At 43.6% G+C, this 21648-nt stretch overlaps 1 protein-coding gene across 1 annotated transcript in view; it reads left to right on the top strand.

Moving 5' to 3' along the window:
* Nucleotides 1-3186: 3186 nt before the first annotated feature.
* Nucleotides 3187-21648, top strand: part of KCNJ6 (potassium inwardly rectifying channel subfamily J member 6) — a gene marked incomplete at both ends in the record, with an annotated part of 206138 nt that continues 187676 nt past the window's right edge. The window contains one exon of the mRNA XM_079921375.1: nt 3187-3211. Coding sequence (XP_079777501.1) covers nt 3187-3211 — 25 coding nt within the window. The remainder of the gene's footprint in view (nt 3212-21648) is intronic.

Genomic DNA, 21648 nt, shown 5'->3' with positions numbered 1-21648 from the left:
AAGGCAAATCTGAGAAACTCCAACACAGCACCAGGATTGTTGTATAAGGACTCTTGTTACAATATATCCCTATATGGTAGACCTTGAGGTTCTCGGGGAGTAGAGGTTGACAAGGAGAAGAGACCAGCTTGGTGGAAATTCCTTTCTTGGCATGGGCTTCAGTTTCATCAAGTGCATCACTGTGGAGTTGGACTTGACATTCCTTAAAAGATTCTCTTCTAGGTTTAACATGCTATCATTCCAAATCTCTTCCAGTATTTGTAAATCCCATAACCAGGAATTTTACTTTGGAGGAAGCTCTTGGCTTTAGAAAAAGGAGGAGAATTTGCGTGAATGAAATGTAAATCCTTTATCGAGTATACATGTCATGTAATTGCAAACCTCAACTTTCCGATAATGAGGGAAGGACATAAGGAGTTTAAAGGCATCTCCTCGAATGACTAAACCACTTACACAGAAACATATGTCATGATTTCCACCATAAGTTATGCCATAGATGAGTCAAACTGGGAGAGCTAAATTTAGGACTTTTAAGGGCCCCTCCCCTCTCAATGTCAGAAGTTTCCATCTGGCACAGGGAAGAGGAAAATGCTGACACAGGCAGTATTTGATTTCTCCAGGATATCCAACACATCTGGATAAAAATAGCTGCAAGGAACACCCACCAGCAAGACTGGAGTACAAAAGGTGGTGGGGTCCCTGGGTCATAAGAGATAACACAGTGACACACACACAAGAAGACAGACAAACGACAGGGCTTTGTGAGGATATAATGCCTGGAATCTGGGTGCCTGTGGTTTGGGGACTCTCACCACTGGGGCCATTAGAAGAGGACCAAGCTGAAGAGGTGAGTGATGCAGAGTAAGACTTGATGGAGCACAGGGAACAAAGGGAAAGCAAATCATAGACCAGGATACAAGGATAGATGGTGTAACTAGAGAGGCCAAACCAGCAGCAGAACTAGGCTAAGAGGTGAGGTGGAGAGTCAAGGACAGAGCAAGCGGAGACAGAACAAGTTTCCTACAGGTCAAGGATGAATTTCACTGAGTTCTCACCATGGAGTTGCATCTACGCATGAATTACCATCAACCACCAGGGTAGACTTGTCTTTGAAGCAGCCTTGTGCATGCACCTGTGAACCCGCGTTGCTGTGAGATGTTCCTCTCTGCCGGTCTTGTCTCTGCCACCCAACGCTCTTAGCCTCTCCAGTAGCTGTGCTTTTCCTTTACATCTTGAAATAAACCACGTGGCAGGCTAAACATCATAGGTTAATGCCACCACAGTAGGGTGGTAGATTATGGTTTCTTAGTTTCTTCTGTCCTCAAGGGCAATTATTAGTTTAAGTAAGAGGCAGTGCCCTGGTTTCACTGCGTTATTACAGGGCTTGTGCAAGTCAAGTGTACTTGTGGTGTGCAAAGTTGTTTATTGACACTCAACACAGACCCTTTTGGTTTGGGGATGGTGGCTCTAGAAGAATGAATAATGATGCTGATTGTACTTCCACACCCAAGCCATGACACGTTGACTCTAGTGCTAGCCAAGCAGCTGTGAAGAACTCAACACTAAACTGTGGCCACGGGGGAAGATAAATGCCACCTTTGGCTTCTAAGAACCAGAGTGTTGATGGCACAGGAGCTAGGGGACAGCTACACAACAGAGTCAATGACATACCTACTCCATGTGACAGCATGCTACTGTCGTTCGTAAACAGAAGGTCAGAGAAAGAAAAATGGCAGTATAAAAGCACAAGATACCACTTTTTGCTTATCAGTTTGGCAAAGATTGAGGAGGAGTGCTAAAGCCACTGGCAAGTTGGCAAGAATATACAGGAACAAATGTTTTTGAACACTGTCAGAGCCAAAGTTTGTGGGGGACAATTGAGCAATACGTGTCAAAATTCTTAATAGTCATACTTTTTAACCAAATCATACCTAACTCTGATATTTACCCTCAGTGTTGATAGGACAAGGGCACAAATATGTGAGTTCAAGGATGCTCATCACAGCGTTTTATAAAATAGTGACAATCTGAAGCAAATTCAGTGGAATCTGGTTGAGGAAATTATGGTGTAATTCATGACAAATGCTACGCAGTCACCAAAAAATGATGATGTATTCTACCTTTATTGACGTAAAAGATGTATGATACCGAGTTAAGTGACAGTAGCTTACAACATCGTATGTATAGTATAGATATTTATATTTATAAAAAGGGGGTTATATTTCCATATCTGTATATATTTACAGGTATAGAAATGGTAATAGAAAGATTTTCACCAAAACATTACAGTGGTTTTCTCTGTGGGGTGGCATCATGAGAGAACTATATTTTCTGATTTATAATTTTTCAATATTTTCTGAGTTTTTAAATAATGAGCATGTGTTAGTTTCATCATCAGAAAAAAAATAAGGCTGTAAAAAACAGTAAAATCATAGCAGCCAATGTTTCAGTTACTACAGGAGCCTAAGGAAATTAAAGAAATTGAAGAGAACTTTCAGAAGAGATGACCATTATTCTTAATAGCTCTGAAGTAATCTTCTAATTAGGACAGATTCAATTTATGTATGTATCATTCTCGCTCTCAGACTCAGTGGGTTATAGCCTACATCCCAGTTGAAACAAAATGTTTTCAGCCCAAAACAGATAAGGTCATAAACCCATCAAAAGTGATGACTTTCAAAAAACTCCAGGAATTCAAAAAAGTAAGACAAAGAAAAATGTACAAAATCTATTTAGCTTTTAGGAAAAAATGAGACCAAATGACTACAAAAATACCAGCTCCAAAAATACCAAAAATGCTTCAACAGGAGAAAATAGAGAGCAAAAGACTGGCATATGGATATCAAAATTCCAGTGTCAAGGAGGTTTTGAAAACTGGTCATGTGTCACCAATTATATATATCCAAGATCAATGTGACAGACACTCATTTCCAAGAGCACTGGCAAGTTTTTTAGGATTCTAAAAATCTCTTTTCAGTGACTGACTGATCATATAGCAATAATGTGAGATTTTAAAATTCATTTCATCATTGGTGACCAAATTCTAACATAAGAGAAAGGGAGAGAGAGAGAAAGAGAGAGCTGTTGTTACAGACCCATTGTGTTGACTCATATTTAAGATGTGCTTTGTACCTAATTATCTTTTCTTCTCACCTCCAGGAAAAGCACAAAGAGGAGATTTCAACGATGGCCAAGTTGACAGAATCCATGAGTAAGTAACTTGAAATATATTCTTCATTTCTGGTTTTGAATGGAAAACGACAAAATCTTGCAAAAAACACATCCCCTTGTGATTACCTGATTTGTCTTTCACTCTTGTGATAGCCAAGGTCTATTTAACACAGATCATATTGTGCTAATGTTACATTTTGTGTTTTTCAAAATTCATCGCTCATGGTGTCCAATTCTGTGCTGAAATTTTCCCCCAACATTATGGAGCTAAAGAGTCAAAATGAATTTTATTTGTAGCACTGCGTTGGGTATTGGGACCCACAATAATTTTAAACTGATTTTTAAGAGGTTTAGACAAAGTCTAAAGCTGAAGTTTTATGCACAGATATTCCATAGGCTGGATAATCTAAAGAGAGGAAAGAATGGCTTCTTGTTGTCAGACTTGTTAGGTGCTGTTCTGGAATTTCAGAGAGAACCGTTAAAAGATGGAGAACTTGAGATGTAAGCAGCTTGCAGTGATTTAGGTTTCGAGTCTGTCGGTGGTATAATGCTCTAAGCTCTTAAGCCAAGTAAACAGGATACACAAAGCGTTTTGAAGAGAAAAGAAAAATTAATTATAATAAATCCTCCTGCAAACTGAGAAGTGCAATTTCCTGTGTTGACGTTTAACTATTAAAGACCATGTGGATATGAAATAAATAGACAATGCAGACTTTTTTCCTTTGCAAAGGTACATTTTCCTAGTGATGGATTTCACATCTAAGGTGACAAGGGAAGCTTGTAAACACTTCTCCAGTATCATTAGGGCCATAAACACCTACTTAAAATTGGCCTGAAAAATTAGCCATGGATCTTGCACAAATTTAACTGGCCCCTGTCTTCTCCTTCTACTATTCCTCAAATCCTGAGACTGTTAAATACAAGTGTTCTCCTGCAGCACAGTCAATGAGCCCTTATCGCCAAAGGTACCCCCCCTTCCAAGAAAAGGTAATGTTACAAGGTTCTGTACATTGCATTGCTTTAATTCCTGACCCAAAACCTCTGCCTAATTTCATATGTCTTGAACACATGCTAATTTCACGATGGAAATGGCAGCTCACAGGGACTAAGGGAAGGACAAGGTGCTCCCACGTCTCTCTTCTGCTCTCCTTTCTGGGTCACTCCCTGACCTCACTCCGTTCCACCTTTCTCTCTACCTCTAGCTTTGCAGATGGAAAAACGTTCCAAGGATTTGCCACTTGGTTTGAAGAGCACCAAACTGGTTCTCTGTCAGGGAAAGGCCCTTGAGTCATAGAAAGTGTTCTTCTCAGACCTGGAATGAAATAGTGAGGGTACCAGAACCACTATGAAACTGACATGCCTATGCTGTCAAAATATGGAGCGAGATTGGGACACATCAAGTAATTCACAATCCACAGCACTTTCGCAGACTTAGTCCTAATCTCTAAGTCCGAAGTCGCCAACACAAAAGACTCACAGATTCTCTGAATGCTAGAAAGATCAACGGCTTGGAATCTAGCATCCTTTTCCATGAGTGGAGTCTGGGGTGTATGGTGCATTAAATCAAATAGTGTCTTGTGTGAGTTGTGATGCTAACAGGTTTTACCATGAGTCTCCTGTTAGAATTTGATCTCTAGTTCAGTGAATATTTTTTTAACTCACCTAACTGAATTATAAACCATTTAGGGCACTATAAGAGATCTACTGGTCAATATTTCTGATAAAGGTATTTTAATTTTTCTATATCTATTGGATCCAGATGCATTTAAATAAGAGCCCCTCCCTGGACCCTCCCTGATGTGTTGGTTTTCAGTTTCATGTTTGCCTCTGCAATGGTTCTAAGGATTTTGACCTATGCATCCACTGGCTTAAGAGAATTCTGCCAAAATTGAATTCCAAACCCTTTGGTAGATGAAAGGGCATGGCCATTCTTCTAACTTGCTCTGTCTTAAAAAAAAAAATAGAAGAAGAAGAAAAGAAAAGATCACATAGATAAGCTCAATGCACAAAGGAAATTTAAAGTTTGAAAACGGACCTTGGAATCATACCCAACATTCCAGTCCAGTGATCCTGACAAAGATAAAAAAAAATTATAAAATATATGACATACTCCTACTTTTCAAGGTGCTCACTATGAAAGTTAATCACATGGTCAACACTAACAAATAGTTCATCAAAATTAAATTCCTGAATAACATTATATACAACTATACATTTATTCTACATAGGAAACCTGCAAGGAAATAAATACCTAATTATCGAAGGAGAGCCTATCAGTGGGCTAAGCAAAGAATTAACATTCTTTTAAGAACTGCACAATAAATGTGCTGGGAACATCAAATCCATGGCCACCAGAGAAAACGGACAAAAACAGAACCACCAATGCCTAGGACACAGTGCACTGAATGAGTTTTCAGAGCCAGTAAACACTCTGCTTGTTAAACTGCCAAACAAAAACCATCTGGTTACTAGAATATCTCTCTGTCTAGCTAGACTAGAGAGCAATTCATCTCCAATCACCATAGGGGTCCAAATGCTTTTGATGGCTATGCAAGTACCATCATGCGGATGGGGTATCTTCTTCATCTTCTAGAGCAGGGTGAGGAGTATTTCTTTCTATCACGTGCCATTAATCAACCACGTCAGAAACAATAGCATTCATCATTTTTTTAAAGGGCAAGCAAGGGACGCAAAAGTATTAACAGGTTTTCAAATGTTTAAGGAAAAACAACTTTATTTAATAAATACATGATAAGACTTCAAAATATATTTGTCACATTGCTGAAGTGAGGAGGGTCATGATAAGGAAGAAAAAACAGAGAAAGGAAGAAAAAAAGATGAAATATAAGAAAATGCACATGAGAAAAATACAGGGGGAAACATATGTATAAAAAAGACCCGAGGACATCCCTGGTGGTCCAGTGGTTAAGACTCCGAGCTTCCAATGCAGGGGGCATGGGTTTGATCCCTGTTTGGGGAACTAAAATCCCATATACCGTGAGACATGGCCAGGAAATAAAAATAAATAAATAAATAAATAATAAATAAATAAACATTTTAAAGCTCCAGAGAAGGCGCTATTAAGGAGGAGAGAGACAAAATCATGGGCAAAGAGAAGATGAGAAGGCAAAGAGAAAGGAGGCAAGGACAGATATTGACCAGGAGGTTCAGGGGATCTAAAATTCATAAACTACACACTTGCATTCATTGGCTGTGGTCATTGAACGTTTCAAAGCCTATTGTTTTTTTACCGTTGCCCTTTGACATTTTAATCTCTGTTAGCATCTTAGAAAAGGATATTCTCATACTTCATCAGAAACCCGGTTCCAAATGAGACGGCGGAAAACCCCACACTAGAGGAAGTTACTCTGAACTTGCCGGTCAGTAGCCAGGATTTTACTACCCACGCACTAACGGAAACCAAGCTGAAAGCCTGACCCAAGTGGAGACTCCCAACCTTGTCCATAAGTAGGCACACAGAGACCCAAACAAGGAAACCAAATCCCACACTGTGCTGTCCTTAGAGGTGACGTTGAGGCTGTCGGGCTCTGTCCTGGCCACTCGAATCTAAGTCAGATGGTGACAAATTGCAGATGTTGAGAAGCACGCAAATAGCCTGGGGCTCCGGGATCGTGATCTGTACAGAGTACCTTTGTAGGTTGTTCTTACATAGATTTCTGCAAGTAATTCTCTTCATGGTTGTCACCTGCTGACGTATCCCCACACACCTGGGAACCTGTCAGACAACACAGGGGTCCATTAATAGTGTGGATTACGATCAAATGTCTGTCTTAGTGATGAAGTTGCAAGGGCAGGACAGGTGGGGATGCTTGGCCCCCATGCCTTCTGCAAGTTTCAGAGCCCCTTCCCGAGCCCCACCCCCAGTGCTCCGCAAGCATTCTTGGAGTCCCACTTCTGCCTCTTTCTCCACATCAGTCACAGGTATGCAGTGCATCCCTGCAGCAGGAGACAGTGCGCAGGGCCAGCCGTGGCTCACTCTGAATCATGACGGGAAGAGTTGACTTCTGTTGCTTTCTGTCACCATCCGCCAGCCTCTCTCGGGCATGTGAGCCCCAGAGGAGCCCTTCTGGTCCTCCCCAAGGATCATTCTACCCAGGTTGTCCCCTCAGTTAACCCTGTGGTTATCACAACCGTAACACATCTGCACAGGAAACAGTTACTCATCATCCTCCTCAAATAAAGAGCAGAGTGGCCACTGTAACCTGAGTAGCTTCAGGGTGGTCCTTTCCTGGCCAGGACAGAAGTGAGGGGTCCCTGGTTCATCCCACCGCCCGGGGCCACAGGCCTGTTTCGTGAGGCACTTAGAGGTCTTGGCGGTCTGCATTAATGTAGAGGGAATTCCTCCTCCTACGATTAAAGTAATTGTTCAAATTTAACCCAGACTTGAAATGTTCTAGTGTCAAATGAAATGAAGAGTGAGAACCAATTACAATCATCTCATATTAAATTAGCTTCATTAAAGCACAGTGGTTTTTTAATCATTTATCCTCTCCTCACGGAGCTGCTATCATCACTCCAGCATTGTGTTAAGTCCTGGAAGGATAAGGAAATGGGGTCCTGGCCCACACCATGTGCAGCGTTTGGGGGTGAAGGGGGTGGGAGACTACAGCACAGAGAATCAGGGTCTTGCAGAAGCCACCTGGTAAGCACTGTAGCTGAAGGTGCATGCTTGCATGCGTGGGCATCATAAAGGCACCCAAAGGTTACACAGGTTTCACCAGGCAGCCAGTGAGAACATGAGTGCCCTGACCGAGGACCCAGGACCCAGCGTGGGGAAGCGAGGGCAGCCGGGGGAGACAGCAGATGGCTGGGCACATAGGCAAGAGTCAGGTCATAAAAGGACTAGTCTGCAGCTTCTGTTTTATCCTGTGGGTGATGGGGAGGCACTTAAGACCCACAGAAAAGCTAAGACAGGAAAGGTGAGGCAGGGGGCTGAGGCCAAAGAGCCAGGATGGGCCCAGGGGAAACCAGAATAATCCACAAGGGCAGGAATGGCCACCACCACTGCTCCAGAACCATCCCCCTAAGAAGAGGAAGCTCAACTTGGAACCACCAAGGCCAGGAGCCAGGAAAGCAGGCATCAGGATTCTCCACAGGAGCACATTTGTCCCAAAGCATTAGGGTTCCTGACAGTGGGAGAATAGAGACACCGTTCCCTTTGGCATTAAACCCATGGGGCCTGTCCCCCTTGCTGGGTATTGAAACTCCTTATCCCCATGCGGAAATGCCCACCTACCCTCTCAAACACACCATTGCCAGTGCCCTGCCCTACGCCCTCTTGGGTGAAAGGAAGATGTCACGGGTCCAGGCAGATGTGGGTACCCAGACTTTGGCTTCTGTTCATGGCTGGCAAGAGACCCCATAGCTGGATTGGGAGTATAGGGCGATGGAGGATATTTAGGACAGGGCAGAGCTATTCTTTGCATGAGGTCATTAGGGCGCGAAATGGCCCTCTATCCTCAGGGACTAAGGCTACATCAGGCCCACCAGATGGTGCTTTTTAAAATGTATCTTCTCCCTCCTGATAAAACTCAGACACTTTAAATATGGGAATCTGTCTCTCAGGCTCACCCTCACACAGGTAGTCACAGCATCATCTCAAAAGTCACACGACTTGATTTTTAAAGGTTATACTCCATTTATAGTTATTATAAAATACCTGCTCTATTCCCCATAACCTTTAAAAATTGTGAATCACTGTATTGTTCACCTATAATTTATATAATATTATACATCAACTCTGCTTCAATTAAAAAATAAAAAAAAAGACAACAGAATACTAAATTCAAGTTCTGAGGGAAATGATTTTCCACCCGAAAATTCATACCCAGCTGATAGGTAAGTGGGAGGAAAGAATACAGGCATATTACAATCAGAAAGCATCCTTTAAAAAAAAGGATCCCATGCATCCTTTAAAAAACAATAAAACTTCAAGAAAGAGAAAAGAATACAAGAAAGACGACACCATGGGTTATAAGAGCAGTGAAATTTTTAGAAAATAAAGGTGTAAATCTAGTTCATTAAATTCATGCTAATCGCTAGGAAAACTAAAACCAGATGCTGTTGACAGCATTTCCTCTGATGATTGGAAGTGGGTAGGAAGACCTTTTACTCTGTATTTTATACTCTTCTTTATTATCTGCATTTATTTTTGTTTTGGATACAATTACTCGTAATAAAAGATTTAATAAAACTTCAAAAAGGCACCCCCTAAGAGAAAAGAGTAACACGACTTAAAGACAAACCCATTGCTCTCGAGCACTCGTTCTTGCCCTTACACAGTTTAAATCGTCACTTTGTTACTTGTGATTATTATCTAAATGAACTCCTCTGTGACAGCCGCACAGGAAAGCATCACTCCCTCTCGTTCCTGGAAAAGGGAGGTTTCAGGTCTTCTTAAACCCCTCCCCACATGCCCCATCACTGTCAGCTCTCCCTGGCAGTGTACCCTTGACCCTCCTTGCTGTCTCAACCTTCTCTCTCCTGTCAAGTCTCCCTTCTCATGTGCCTTCCTCCTCAACAGAGGGCACCTGTTGCTCTGGCCACCCAGCATCTCCTCCAGACTCTCCTTTGGTAGTTTCCCACCTCCCTTCCTTTTGCATCTCCCAGCCTGAGACCGTGTCCCTCTCCATCCTGCAGGCGAGTTGATGCAGATGGGCCACGGGGCTGGGTGCCAGCACAGGTGCGGACAAGCAGCCCCTCCCCTTCCCAGCAGCTCTGCCATGTGCTTCTGGGAATAGGTTCTCCAGGCTGAGTCTCTCACTCTCCTGTGACTCTGGGAGCCTCGTCTTATCCCTTATCCATCCTGGCTGCCCACACTCGCCAGAATGGCTCTGCCACCTCAACTAGCAACTCTGACCAGAGCATCCTCCTTTCTGTATCTTCTTTCCTGGGTTACCTGCAGGATACGGGGAGGGGGGCACAAGAGTGGATGCCCAGAGAAGCCAGCGTGGAGGGGCAGCAGAACGCAGATGGATGCAGAAGATTTTATGGTATGATACGTTGGGTCCCTTCACAATATATCATTTCAGTCCCACCATTAGGCAGAAATGCTTCCTTTGATCCAAAGCAGAAGAGAGAGATCCAGCAGCCTCTTCCCTGCTTGTGCTCCTCTAAAAAGCTGTTATTTTTTTACTAAGAGGCATGTGCTTTCCTTACTGGAATATATCTTTTAAATTCAAGGATAATCACTTTCTGCTTGAGATTACGGGCCTGTTCAGTTGGAATCAGAGATTCTAGCTTGAGTTCAGAGGACCTGAAATGGATCGTAGTCTTCATGCCGCTTAATGGCCCCAGACACCATCTCCATGGGGATGGGCTTCATGCCCTGCCTGGTCCCCCCTTTTCCTCCCTCCCATGTCCCTCAGTGTGAGGACTTCCTTGCTCCTTTGGTTTCCATCTGCTGCCTCCCTTCTGAGGCTCCCCCGACAACAGCCTTCTTCAAATAAGAATGACGCTTCCTTCCTTGCCATCTCCAGAACGCGCATGTAATTTAAAGGATGTGACTGGTAGAAACACACAGCGGTGTTCAAAGCAGCAAACTAAGTGAGTAAATTTCAGCTTAGGGTGCCTTACATTTGTACAGATTATTACTGTGCTTCGTGAAAATGGAAATGGAGAAAATCTGTTTTCTCAAGTTCATTTTCCTTCCTTTAAGATTTTTGGAGATCACTTTCACCCTCACCTTCTGATGAATGTTTGTGACTTGGTTGGTGAGAAACTCATCTCTGACACCGACAACTTCTCTTGGGCCCTAGGAAGATCTAGACTGCGTTTCTTGCCTTGGGCACCATTGACATTCAGATCTGGATAATTCTTCATTGTGAAGCTGTGTGTGTTGAAGGATGTTTAACGGCACCCTTGACTTCAACTCACTAGATGCCAGTAGCACCTTCCCCCACTTGTCACAATCCATGTCTTCAGACATGACTGAATTTGTTCTGCAGGGCAGGTCACTCCCCATTGAGAGACTGGGAATCACTGCTCTAGATAAACCAGGAAGAACCAGTCCTTTCTTCTTATGCAGCAATAGTGAGACTTTCTAGTCAATTGCAGATCCTCCCGAGGTTTCGGTCTCCAGTATCACTCCCTGCTACAGCCTCTACTTGAGTAATGCAGAGATGGAAACCTGAGCCACTCTCGGTGACCACCGAGAGAATCCATCTCTCTCGGCCACCTGGCTTTGGGGACCATCAAGTCAAGGGTATTTCTATTTTATTGATGCAGCCATTGGATGAAGCTTAGAAGGATAAAGGGATTTTCCCAGCATGATAATGTCCAAGAGGAGAGTTGGAAACACCACAGCTCCTGGGATTAACAGAAATAGGGGAGGTGGAAGGTGCTTGGGGAGAGAAGTTGGAGACCTCCTTTCTCCCAGAAGCTGGGAGGGGTATCATTCTTTCCAAAACAGCAATTTGCAGGACCTGCCCATTAGCTCTGGCAATAACAATTTTTCTCTCTCACTTTGCCTTTCCGAGCCGTTGATGGTGGGAAGCCCGGCTCGGGGGCAGCTGCATCCACTCGGCCCTTCTTCACTGGTTTCCATGTGCCCTGATCTCAGAAGGCACCAGTGCCGTTGGCATTTCACTGGAGTGTCTCCCTCTCTCATTGGGGATCGCAAGGACTCTGGTCCTCCTTCAGTTTCCACTCTTTTTACAGAAGGTCGTGGCACACAAAGCAGATGTTCAAAGCACGAGTCACCACACCACCAGCCCAGGTTGGCAACGTGGAGACAGTCGCCCTAGCCAGGCTGCCACCACCGTCCACTGGGGCCACGAGCAACCAAAAGTCTCTGTCTCCATCACCACCCCCCCACCATCCACACACATCTCAGCAGCAGGCCGTGCTCCCCAGGCCCTCTTTGCCAAGCCCACGGGAGTGCGTAGGTGACACCCCAGGGCTGTGGAGGAGCTGTAATGCCCCCTCGGGACCCAAGTGCCGAGTCCCCCCAATTGGGGGTCCAGCTCCCCCCTTGCCTTTGCTCCAGCCCAAAGGAAAAGAATAAACAAATGCTTTTTTTTTTTTTTCGCGGTACGTGGGACTCTCACTGTTGTGGCCTCTCCTGTTGCGGAGCACAGGCTCCAGACACACAGGCTCAGCGGCCATGGCTCACGGACCCAGCCGCTCCACGGCATGTGGGATCTTCCCGGACCGGGACATGAACCCGTGTCCCCTGCATCGGCAGGAGGACTCTCAACCACTGCACCACCAGGGAAGCCCGAACAAATGCATTTTTAAACTCCCTCACCTCCCACTTCCTCCACTCCCCTTCCCTGTCCCCCACCTAATGCTGCCCCGGCTCTCTGTCCTTCCCCTCACCCCTCCCACACACTGCCACCTGCTCCCAGGGCCCGCTCCACCCTCCCTCCACCTGCCACCATCTCTCGATCCCTCCCCTCCTTCCTCCCACTGCTCCCCATTCCTTCCCCTCCTCACATCAACCGCCAAACCCCCTTCTCCACGTTTCTGCCATCAACAAGTTTCATCAGGGCAAAGAGTGGGAACTCAGCATCTCAGGCGTCCCTCTGTGCCCTCAGGTTGCAGAGAGAAGGATCCCCTGCACAGAGGTGTGGCCATGAGGAAGGCCAGAGGGCAGGGGAGCCAATGGCCTACAGGGCGAGCAAGTGTGGCCAACCCAGAGCTGGAGGATGTGAGCAGGTGTGTGTACAGGAAGCGCTTAGCTTAATATAAGGCATTTGAGATGTGAGCCTCAGATCATAGGAGGGAACAGCAGGAACACTGAACTCTAAAGCCCAGGCTCCCAAGAGGACAGCACAGGCAGGGGAGAGACGCTGCCCAGACCTGAGGGCAGACCTGGACTCCTGAACATCTGGGTGGAGGAATTTGCTTTTTTACCTGTGCCGCCCTCTTGGCCTCATTGATACTCCCCAGCAAAAGGGAATGAGGCCCTTCAGAGACTTTGTCATCACTCATCTGTCACCCGCTTGTCCCCTGGTGCTAGGCTGCTGCCCCCTCCCCCTTCCCCACCCTACTCTTCCTCCTGGGGACAAGTGTGTGAGCTGGGACAGCCCCTGGGCTCCCCGCGGCTCCCTCTGCCTCTCCCCTGGAGAGGGGAGGCCTGCCGGGGAAGCACCTGGCTCCTGGCGCTGGGGAAGACAGGCTGACAGCGGATGTCACCTGGTGGGAGGGAGTCACTTCCCAGATTTCACCAAGTCTCGGCTTCACGGAGAGGAAAGAGCTGGTGGGGGGGTGTTCGGCAGTAACAACATCACTGCCTACATTTCTCGTGCACTTTTCTGCTTTGATTTAATCTCTCACAAGACATTACAATTTCAGGCTCAAAGGCGTTAAAAGGAAGGGAGGTGGGAGGCGGAGGGGGGTGTGTCTTGATGTTTAAATATTGACTCAGAGAATCGCTCTGCAGCCCAGAACTGCATTCATAAAGGTTTCTACACAGTTAGCAAGACATCTCTGGCATGCAGTCGTCCTTCTAGGGAGAGCATCTTCAGTCAGCATGGTCTTCCCAGGGTCTGACTGCCACGCAGCCACCTCCTAGCTGTGAGCCCACCCATGAATTACTTAACCCTTCTTCTCCGAGTTCCTGCAATGGAGCATAACAGCCACCTGGCATTGTTTTGATAATGTGTATAAAGGTAATAGAGATGTATATATAAGCTAATATATATACTTATCCATATAAGCTTGTATAAATAATTGCATTTGAATATGTATATACATGCATAAGCTAACAGATATGATTGAAAGCTAATAAACATATATATTCATATAATCACATAATATATAATGCGTGCAAAGCATTGAGCATAGCAATTGTCCCCTATCAGGTCCAAGGGCTGTGGCCTGGCCGTATGATCTTATGAGTTGGCATTAGGTACTAAAAAATTCTTGTTGACTGATTTCAGCTCCCTTAGGGATTTTAATATGTGGTGGTTTTTTACCTGTTGTACCTTTGTTCTGACAAGTAATATTTCACCTTATACTTGGACTTTCATCCTTGCCAAAGAGTCTCATTGTGGGTTTCATTGCTAAATACTGTAATCCTTTCAGCTCGGTATACAGACACTTTCCTCCCAATATCCTATGCTCTCTCCTGCCACAGATGTGATATTGATGATGTTTGCTCCCCAGATTCACACACAGTCCAGTTCACAGAATTAAGAGAGATAAACCTGGCTTTGGATTTCCTGAAGTCAAAGCCAAACCAAACATCACTCCCTGCTGGGTTGCTAGGGTTGCTTTCTTAGTAGATATTTCATTCAGATTATGGCTCTGGCTCTCACCTAGGAGTAAACGTGCATCTAAATCAAAGAAAGGTGCCCCATGGTGATCGTGTTCTGACTTCTAAATAATACCCTTCCCCAAATTACTATCTCCTCCACGTTGCTGGGTCCCTAACCTGCAGGCACACGGCTTTGCAGTCCTTTTTTCCAGCACACATTTTCAAAAAGGATGCTCTCATAGGAAAATGGATAGGAAGAAAAAAGTCTGGATTTTTTTTAAGCCAGAATGTTCTCATTCTCGTGTAAGATGCACATTTTTCCCCCACGGCTTTAATGAAAAGGAAGGTGTCAGATGCGTGTCTCAGAGCCTCCCATGGAAAAGGTTTTCTCTCCATTTTCTCCTGCCAGACTTGTTCATGTTGCTCCACGACCATCAAGGAAGGAAGGAATAAGACTTTGAATAAGCCAAGCATTGTATTCCTCAAAATGCAGGATTCTTCCTTGCGTACAATTTTTTAATCTAATTTTTTTTAATAAATCAAGGGTGAGTCCATCACAAATAATTAACCAAGTAATCAATAAGTACTTACCAGCAGGCATGGAGAGTGTGGGGGAGGGGTGATAAATTATAAAACAAGAGTCAGAACCCTAAGGCTGACATTAAAAATTTAACACAACTTCGGACAACAAACTAACTCTTGTCCTGTTTTAAGGAAGTAGATGATAAAATTCCAAGTAAGTGAGGACCTACAGAGCTCACCTTTTTTTTTTTAACCAAGACATAAAATCAAATGAAGTTCAACTCACAACAACCCATTTCCTAGAGAAAAGTCAAGATTACGCTGTAGTTCACCTCCCCATCTTTCCATATTGGAAAGACCACAAGGTCATTATAGGGATAACCTTGAATCTGCTGGTTGTAAAACTAAAAAGTAAAGATTTGGACATTTCTGTACTTAATTATTATTGACCCTGGGGTATCTCAACACTAAAGGTGAGATTTAAAAAGGGAGAGACTCCTTCTTGGAAGAACCAGGAAGAATTTGAGAACGCTGGGCCTTCGAGAATGGACAGGGCTTTACCGAGGAGGTGAAGGGGTGACAGTGCTTCTGATTAGGGGGTGGCAGGGAGCTTGGGGGTCAAGATGAGGTGGGTGGTCATTATCTTAGGAGAAAGTGGAGGCAGGAGAGCACAGGTATATTTGGAGAACAATGATCAGGACACATTGACTAAAGCTGGACATTTTAAGTAGGAAAATAGTAAGAGAGAAATCTAGGAATGGTAGATGGGGTCCTTAATGCTGGAGAAGAAGTTTCTAAGTTATCCTAAAGCCAAACATTTTCTGAGGTTTATTCCTAGGGCCATTAGTCCCATGACATCCTCAGACTAATTTTTGTGGTGTTGGTGATTCAACTCTTGTAAGGGGTACTTGCCTCTCCCCTTGAGATTCCCACTGCTTATTAGTGTAGTAATGGCTTTAAGATGCTCTGCAGGAAAGAAGTCTGCTTAACTTCTTTAATAGAGTGAAAAACTGGGCTCCACAAGAGAACCACATCCTGGAACCTGTAAATGTTACCTCATATGGAGATAAAAGGCGGAGAGATCTTTGCAAATGGAATCAAGTTAAGGAACTTGACTTGGGGAGATTATCCTGCATTATCCAGGTGGACCCTAAAAGCAATCACATATGTAGAGCAGAGGTGGCAAAGTGAAGACAGAGCAGAGAGATTTGAAGATTCTGGCCTTGAAGATTGGAAGGATGCAGCCACAAACCAAGGACTGCTAGCAGCCCCCAGAAAGTGGAAGAGGCAAGGAAGAGGGAGTGTGGTCCTGCCGACACCTTGTCTCAGACTGCTCACCTCCAGAATTGGGAGAGAACAAATTTCTGCAGTTGTGAGCCACCCAGGATTGGGTAGTCTGTAGTGGAGGGCCTAAGAAATGAACACAAGGGGGATGTTGGTCTAATGACAAGTTTCCTCAGAATTATATTTGTCTAAGAGTTATATGATTATAAAGGTGCTAAATGGGAGATTAAGAAAAGATCTGAGATCTAGAAGATCTAGGGGATTTACTAACTGGGAATTTTGAAATATTCTGATACTTACTGACCCTCTAAGTTGACCAGAACAAAAATATGTACTATTTTGTATAAAGGCCCCTTTTAGATGTCAGTTCCACTAAAGCAAATTGTGCTGTCATATAAGACACACTCTAAACGTTTGTTAGAAACGGCTTGGCTCTGTGGCTCCAAGAAAGAGCAGCTGTCTTTCACTGAACCTAAGATGGGTGGTGAGATTTAAATCCTTATAAAAGAGAAATGAAGTTATGTAGATTTAAAGTTCTTTAAGAAATCCCCTCTCACTGGTCCACAGGCACCACTTCCAGCGAAACCATGGACCCCAACACCCAAAGGAAAGAAGGCATCTTCTCATTTCAAGCATATTGTCAGCAAAATATTTTTCTCTGTGCTGAGAAGGAAAACACAATTAAGAAGATTGTCTGGACAGAAAATCCCCCACATAAAACAATAGCCAGACATCAGTTAGAGGCTATGCAGCACAGAGCTGTGCGGGTTTTCAGAAATGAGAGTTCCCAGGTTGTAGGAGCCCCGGAGCTGGTCCAGGGACGCTGGATGCTGAGTGGGGCTGAGGGGACAGAACTGGGCACCTGGGGACACCGCCTTCCCCACCCACAAGGAGTGGGGTCACTGCTGTATCTTGACACATTCTTTATTGTCAAATGGTGTCTGGGGGCTACTCCCCAACGCCCAGACCTTATGTAACGAGGGACTTGTCATCTTCCACGTGCATTCCGATGGTTCTTACAGCTATCTCTCGAAAGGGCAACTTCCGGGCAACTGGCTCATCCAGAACGGTAGCTGCAAGTTGCAGTTCAGTTCAGAAGGTCTCCTTTGAAACACTGTGAATGCAATGCTTTTTTAAAAAAAATAAATTTTATTTATTTATTTTTGGCTGTGTTAGGTCTTCATTGCTGTGTGCGAGCTTTCTCTAGTTGTGGTGAGCGGGGGCTACTCCTCGTTGCAGTGCACGGGCTCTAGGCCCACTGGCTTCAGTAGTTGTGGTACGAGGCCTTCTCACTGTGGCGGTTTTTCTTGTTGCGGAGCATGGGCTCTAGGCACGCCGGCTTCAGTAGTTGTGGCTCGTGGGCTCAGGAGTTGTGGCGCATGAGCCTAGTTGCTCCGCGGCACGTGGGATCTTCCCGGAACAGGGCTCGAACCGGTGTCCCCTGCATTGGCAGGCGGATTCTCAACCACTGAGCCACCAGGGAAGCCCTGCAATGCTTTTTTTAACAAAGCGGTGTGACAAGTTCCTGTGAGCTGATTCTCCTCCCCAGTTTGAATCCTCTCATTGACTCAGATACGAAATCACATCTCTGGCTGCTCCTGACTTCTGCTTGCCTAAAGAAATCTTTTTGATTTGATAATATAATTTGATAATTTGATAATATAATCCTAACGCAGTATGATTACAGCAAAGCTCTGTCATTCAACATTTCTTAGGTAGTTGCTGTGTGTCTGCTCTTTTGCTGGATAAGATGGAAGATACAGACTCTATCAATGGAGTAGAATTTTCTAGTTGATTAACCAGACCCAGTTGTCTGGAATCTTCCTATAGCCATATACAATACAATTAGGAAAAGTAAGAAAATGACAAGGAAAAAGAAAGTACTCTACATGTATCCCTTACACAGTAGACATAAATATTCGTTAAGTGAATGACTGAAAACAGAGATTTTTTTGGAAAAATAATTATCCTCTGAAGGGGAGTAATGGCTTTGAGTATGGGGTTTCCTTTTGGGGTGATGAAAATGTTCTGGAACTAGATAGAGGTGGTGGTTGCACAACATTGTGAATGTATTAAATGCCACTGCATTGTCCGCTTTCAAATGGTTAATTTTATGTTATGGGAATTTAACCTCAATTTAAAATAAATAAATACTTCCCATATTACATCCTGAGGTACTGGGAACAGACAGATTTAATCATGTCTTCACAAAACTTTGCTACAGTGATTGTAATGACTAAGAAGCAGAAAGGTCCATAGACCAATAAATCCTTGCATGGGAAAAGTTTTTACGCTGCCAAACTATTTGATAAGACAAAAGTACTTCCAGAAAGTTCTCTTTCGCCTGTCAATTTATGGCCATCTACATTAGAGTATTTATTTTTGAGTCTGGACTGCTTGAAGCCTTTCCCATAAATATGGAATCCTCAAAATGCAAATTTTATATCCCTGTGTTTCGTAGCCACCATAGTTCTTTCATAAGAGAAAAAACTCATTTTCTTGATGAGGACCCTGAAGCAACACTGCTGGTTAACCCATTGGCCCAAGGTGGGGTGGGAACTGGAGGGAGGGCAGAAGAAGTGAACCTGAAATAGAGGCCCCCAAATTTCTATGTTGAGGGAACAATTTTTTACATAAAAGTCAGGGTTGAGAGAGGTGGCATAAAAGAATAAAAATGACTAAAACTGCAACTTGGGAGATGGGTAGAACCCATGTGTCATGATATTTTGATGTATTTTGGCAGAAATCAAAAGAAATAACCAGATAAAAGATTAGGCGCTTGACAACAGTGCTAGAGGGAAAGTGACAAATCTGGCAATAATGTACACAAAACAGCATGTCCCTGACACTAGGCAAGTAAGAGCAGACATCAGGAGGGCTATGTCTTGCCAATTATTTATGTGCTGTGGTGTAGTAAGAATATATGTGGTCTTGTCCCTGAGTCCTGGAACAGGGCTTCAAAACCCCTTGGAGTTTCTTCAGTGAAAAGAGTGTGTTTGTTCTGCTAACAAGGTGACTCATCATGGGCCCCTAGTTCAACCCAGGACGGGGGCTGGTCACCAGAAATACCAAGCCCAACCTTGGTGCAGGGGAAGGGACTGGAGATTGAGTTCAATCATATGGCCCATGACTTCATGGATCGTGTCTATGTACTGAAACCCCCAATAAAAACTCTGGACATGAGGCTCCGTGGAGCTTCCCTGTTGGTGAATACATTGACATCCCGGGAGGGCAAAGTGCCCTGACTCCATGAGGAAAGAGCATGGGAGCTCTGCCTCTCTCCTAGATCCCCCCTATGTGTGTCCTTTATAACAAACTATAATTGCAAGTCTAGCACTCTCTTCAGTTCTATGAGACCTTTTAGTGGATTATCATATCTAAAGGCATAGTGGGAACCCCAGAATTTATAGCTAGAAGTGTGGTAAGACATATAGGTCAGAAGTGCAGATGGTCTGGGGACCCCTAAAATGCATCTAGCGTCTGAAGTAAGGACAGAGCTGTGGAGAACTGAGCCCTTAACTTGTGGGATCTCGCACCGTCGCCAAGTGGTTAGTGTCAGAATTGAATTGCAGTGCACCCAGTTAAGGTGGAAACAGACCATATATATATATGATTTCAATTTTTCCCTCACCAAACAATGAAATACATCCTTAAACAGGTAAAATTCGGACAGTTTAACTTTGGAAACCCAAACAGAAAAACCTCCTTCAAAACTTTATGCAATTTACTTTCGTTCAAAATTATGAATTCTGATATATTCCTAATGCTATCTTTGGCTCTCTTTTTCTCAAGCAGAAGAAATATTACTTCTATTTACATGAAATTAGAAAATTAGATGGGTTTTTAAATCTATTTTCCTCTCATCCTTTTTTCCAGATTTTTCTGGTGGGAAAATTGCTTAGAATTTAATTAATGGCTTCTTGGTGACCTGGCTTTCTCAACAGCCAAATATAAAAGATAAATGAATCAACTTATGGCAATCTGGGAAGGCATACCTGCATTCTTTTAGGAGCCTTTACGTACATCAGAACCAGTAGCATAAAGATACAAGAAAAAGCCGGTTTTAAGAAGACTGACAGATTTACTAAAAAGCATAACCACATAATTTTACCAGTAGTACATTATTTGAGAGGGAGTATAGTTTGAGACATTTTTTTCTTTTAAATATATTATTGCCTTTCAGAGCTCCAAACATTCTCAAACTCTCTTGTCATAATCACTCTAATAATAAGTAATGATGGATTTCAAATGCCAAGAGTTAACAAGTCTAAGAAGCAAAAAAAGAACAGCCTCAAGTTTTGAGATGGACATGACATTCTGATTTCAATTCTAAAATCAGACAACTTAGCATAATAGGCTTTTCAAATAATAAGATCTTACATTATTTTCCCTAGAACTTTCCAGGCAAAATGGTCAATCAAATTGAAGCATATTTGGAATATTTGACTGTTTGCTGCCCCCAAACATCCAGAATAACAACAGAAGAAATTATAAACAGAAAGTTAAACAATAACCACCTGAGGCAAATATCCCATTAGTCCAGTGTAGATGAGACCAAATAATATGGAAAACTATTCAAATATCCAGACAATTATAATCATACAAAAAGAGCTTTCATATTAATGAAGGGGTAAAATAATATACTTGTGGAAATTACCCACACACTTAATCTTTTCAGCTCATCAAATATATGTTTGATCCCATCTGTTAATATTTTAAAGCTCCTACCCAACCTTTGAAGGGTCGTATCCTACAGTTCATACCTCTTACCAGCAGGATTCACAACCATTTTGATCCTTGCCTGAAAGGCAAAAAGATTGAGTATATATTGTTTAGAGCCTTAATACACAATCTCTAATGGAGAAAAGGTAGAAGAGGGTGAGGGAAAGGTTAACAAAAAAAAAATCAGAATTATTCCTCTTGAAATCACCTCTGTTTCTCAGCAGATTAAAAATGTCAGTGTGACAAAAGAACAAGAGAAAACGCATTAGGACCACATAAGAGACCTAAAAGGTAACCGGGCTGGGGGAGGGGAGTCTTACCATGATGGAGAAACTGTCATTTTTAAATTGACTGTGTTGTAGGTTACTACGGAGACCTACATTTCATGACCTGATGTGGGGCAGTGAACCTACAAAAGTTTCATGACAATCAAAGCCTGCACACACTTAAGCTTTCATGGAGTAAAACATGGGGTTCTGTCATCGTTTGGATGTCACTGGCTTATTAAGAGCCCCAAGGAAGGGCCATTGCATTCTAAACTGGCACGCTGTATGTTCTATTAAGTTGCCTCATTAGTCCCTGCCTGCCTTGCACAGGATGTATCCACACTGCAGAAGCCCAATGGACTGAAAGGCTGGTTTCCATGGAGATGTTTTGCAGCTTTGCTGGTATTTCCTATGGAAGGAAAAGAGACTGTCGCGGTGCTCAACGTGTACACACACACACAC

This window comes from Stenella coeruleoalba (genome assembly GCF_951394435.1).
Source record: "Stenella coeruleoalba genome assembly, chromosome: 5".
Taxonomy (NCBI): domain Eukaryota; kingdom Metazoa; phylum Chordata; class Mammalia; order Artiodactyla; family Delphinidae; genus Stenella; species Stenella coeruleoalba.
Note: the sequence above shows the minus strand (reverse complement) of the source record. Positions and strands in the feature narration are given on the sequence as shown.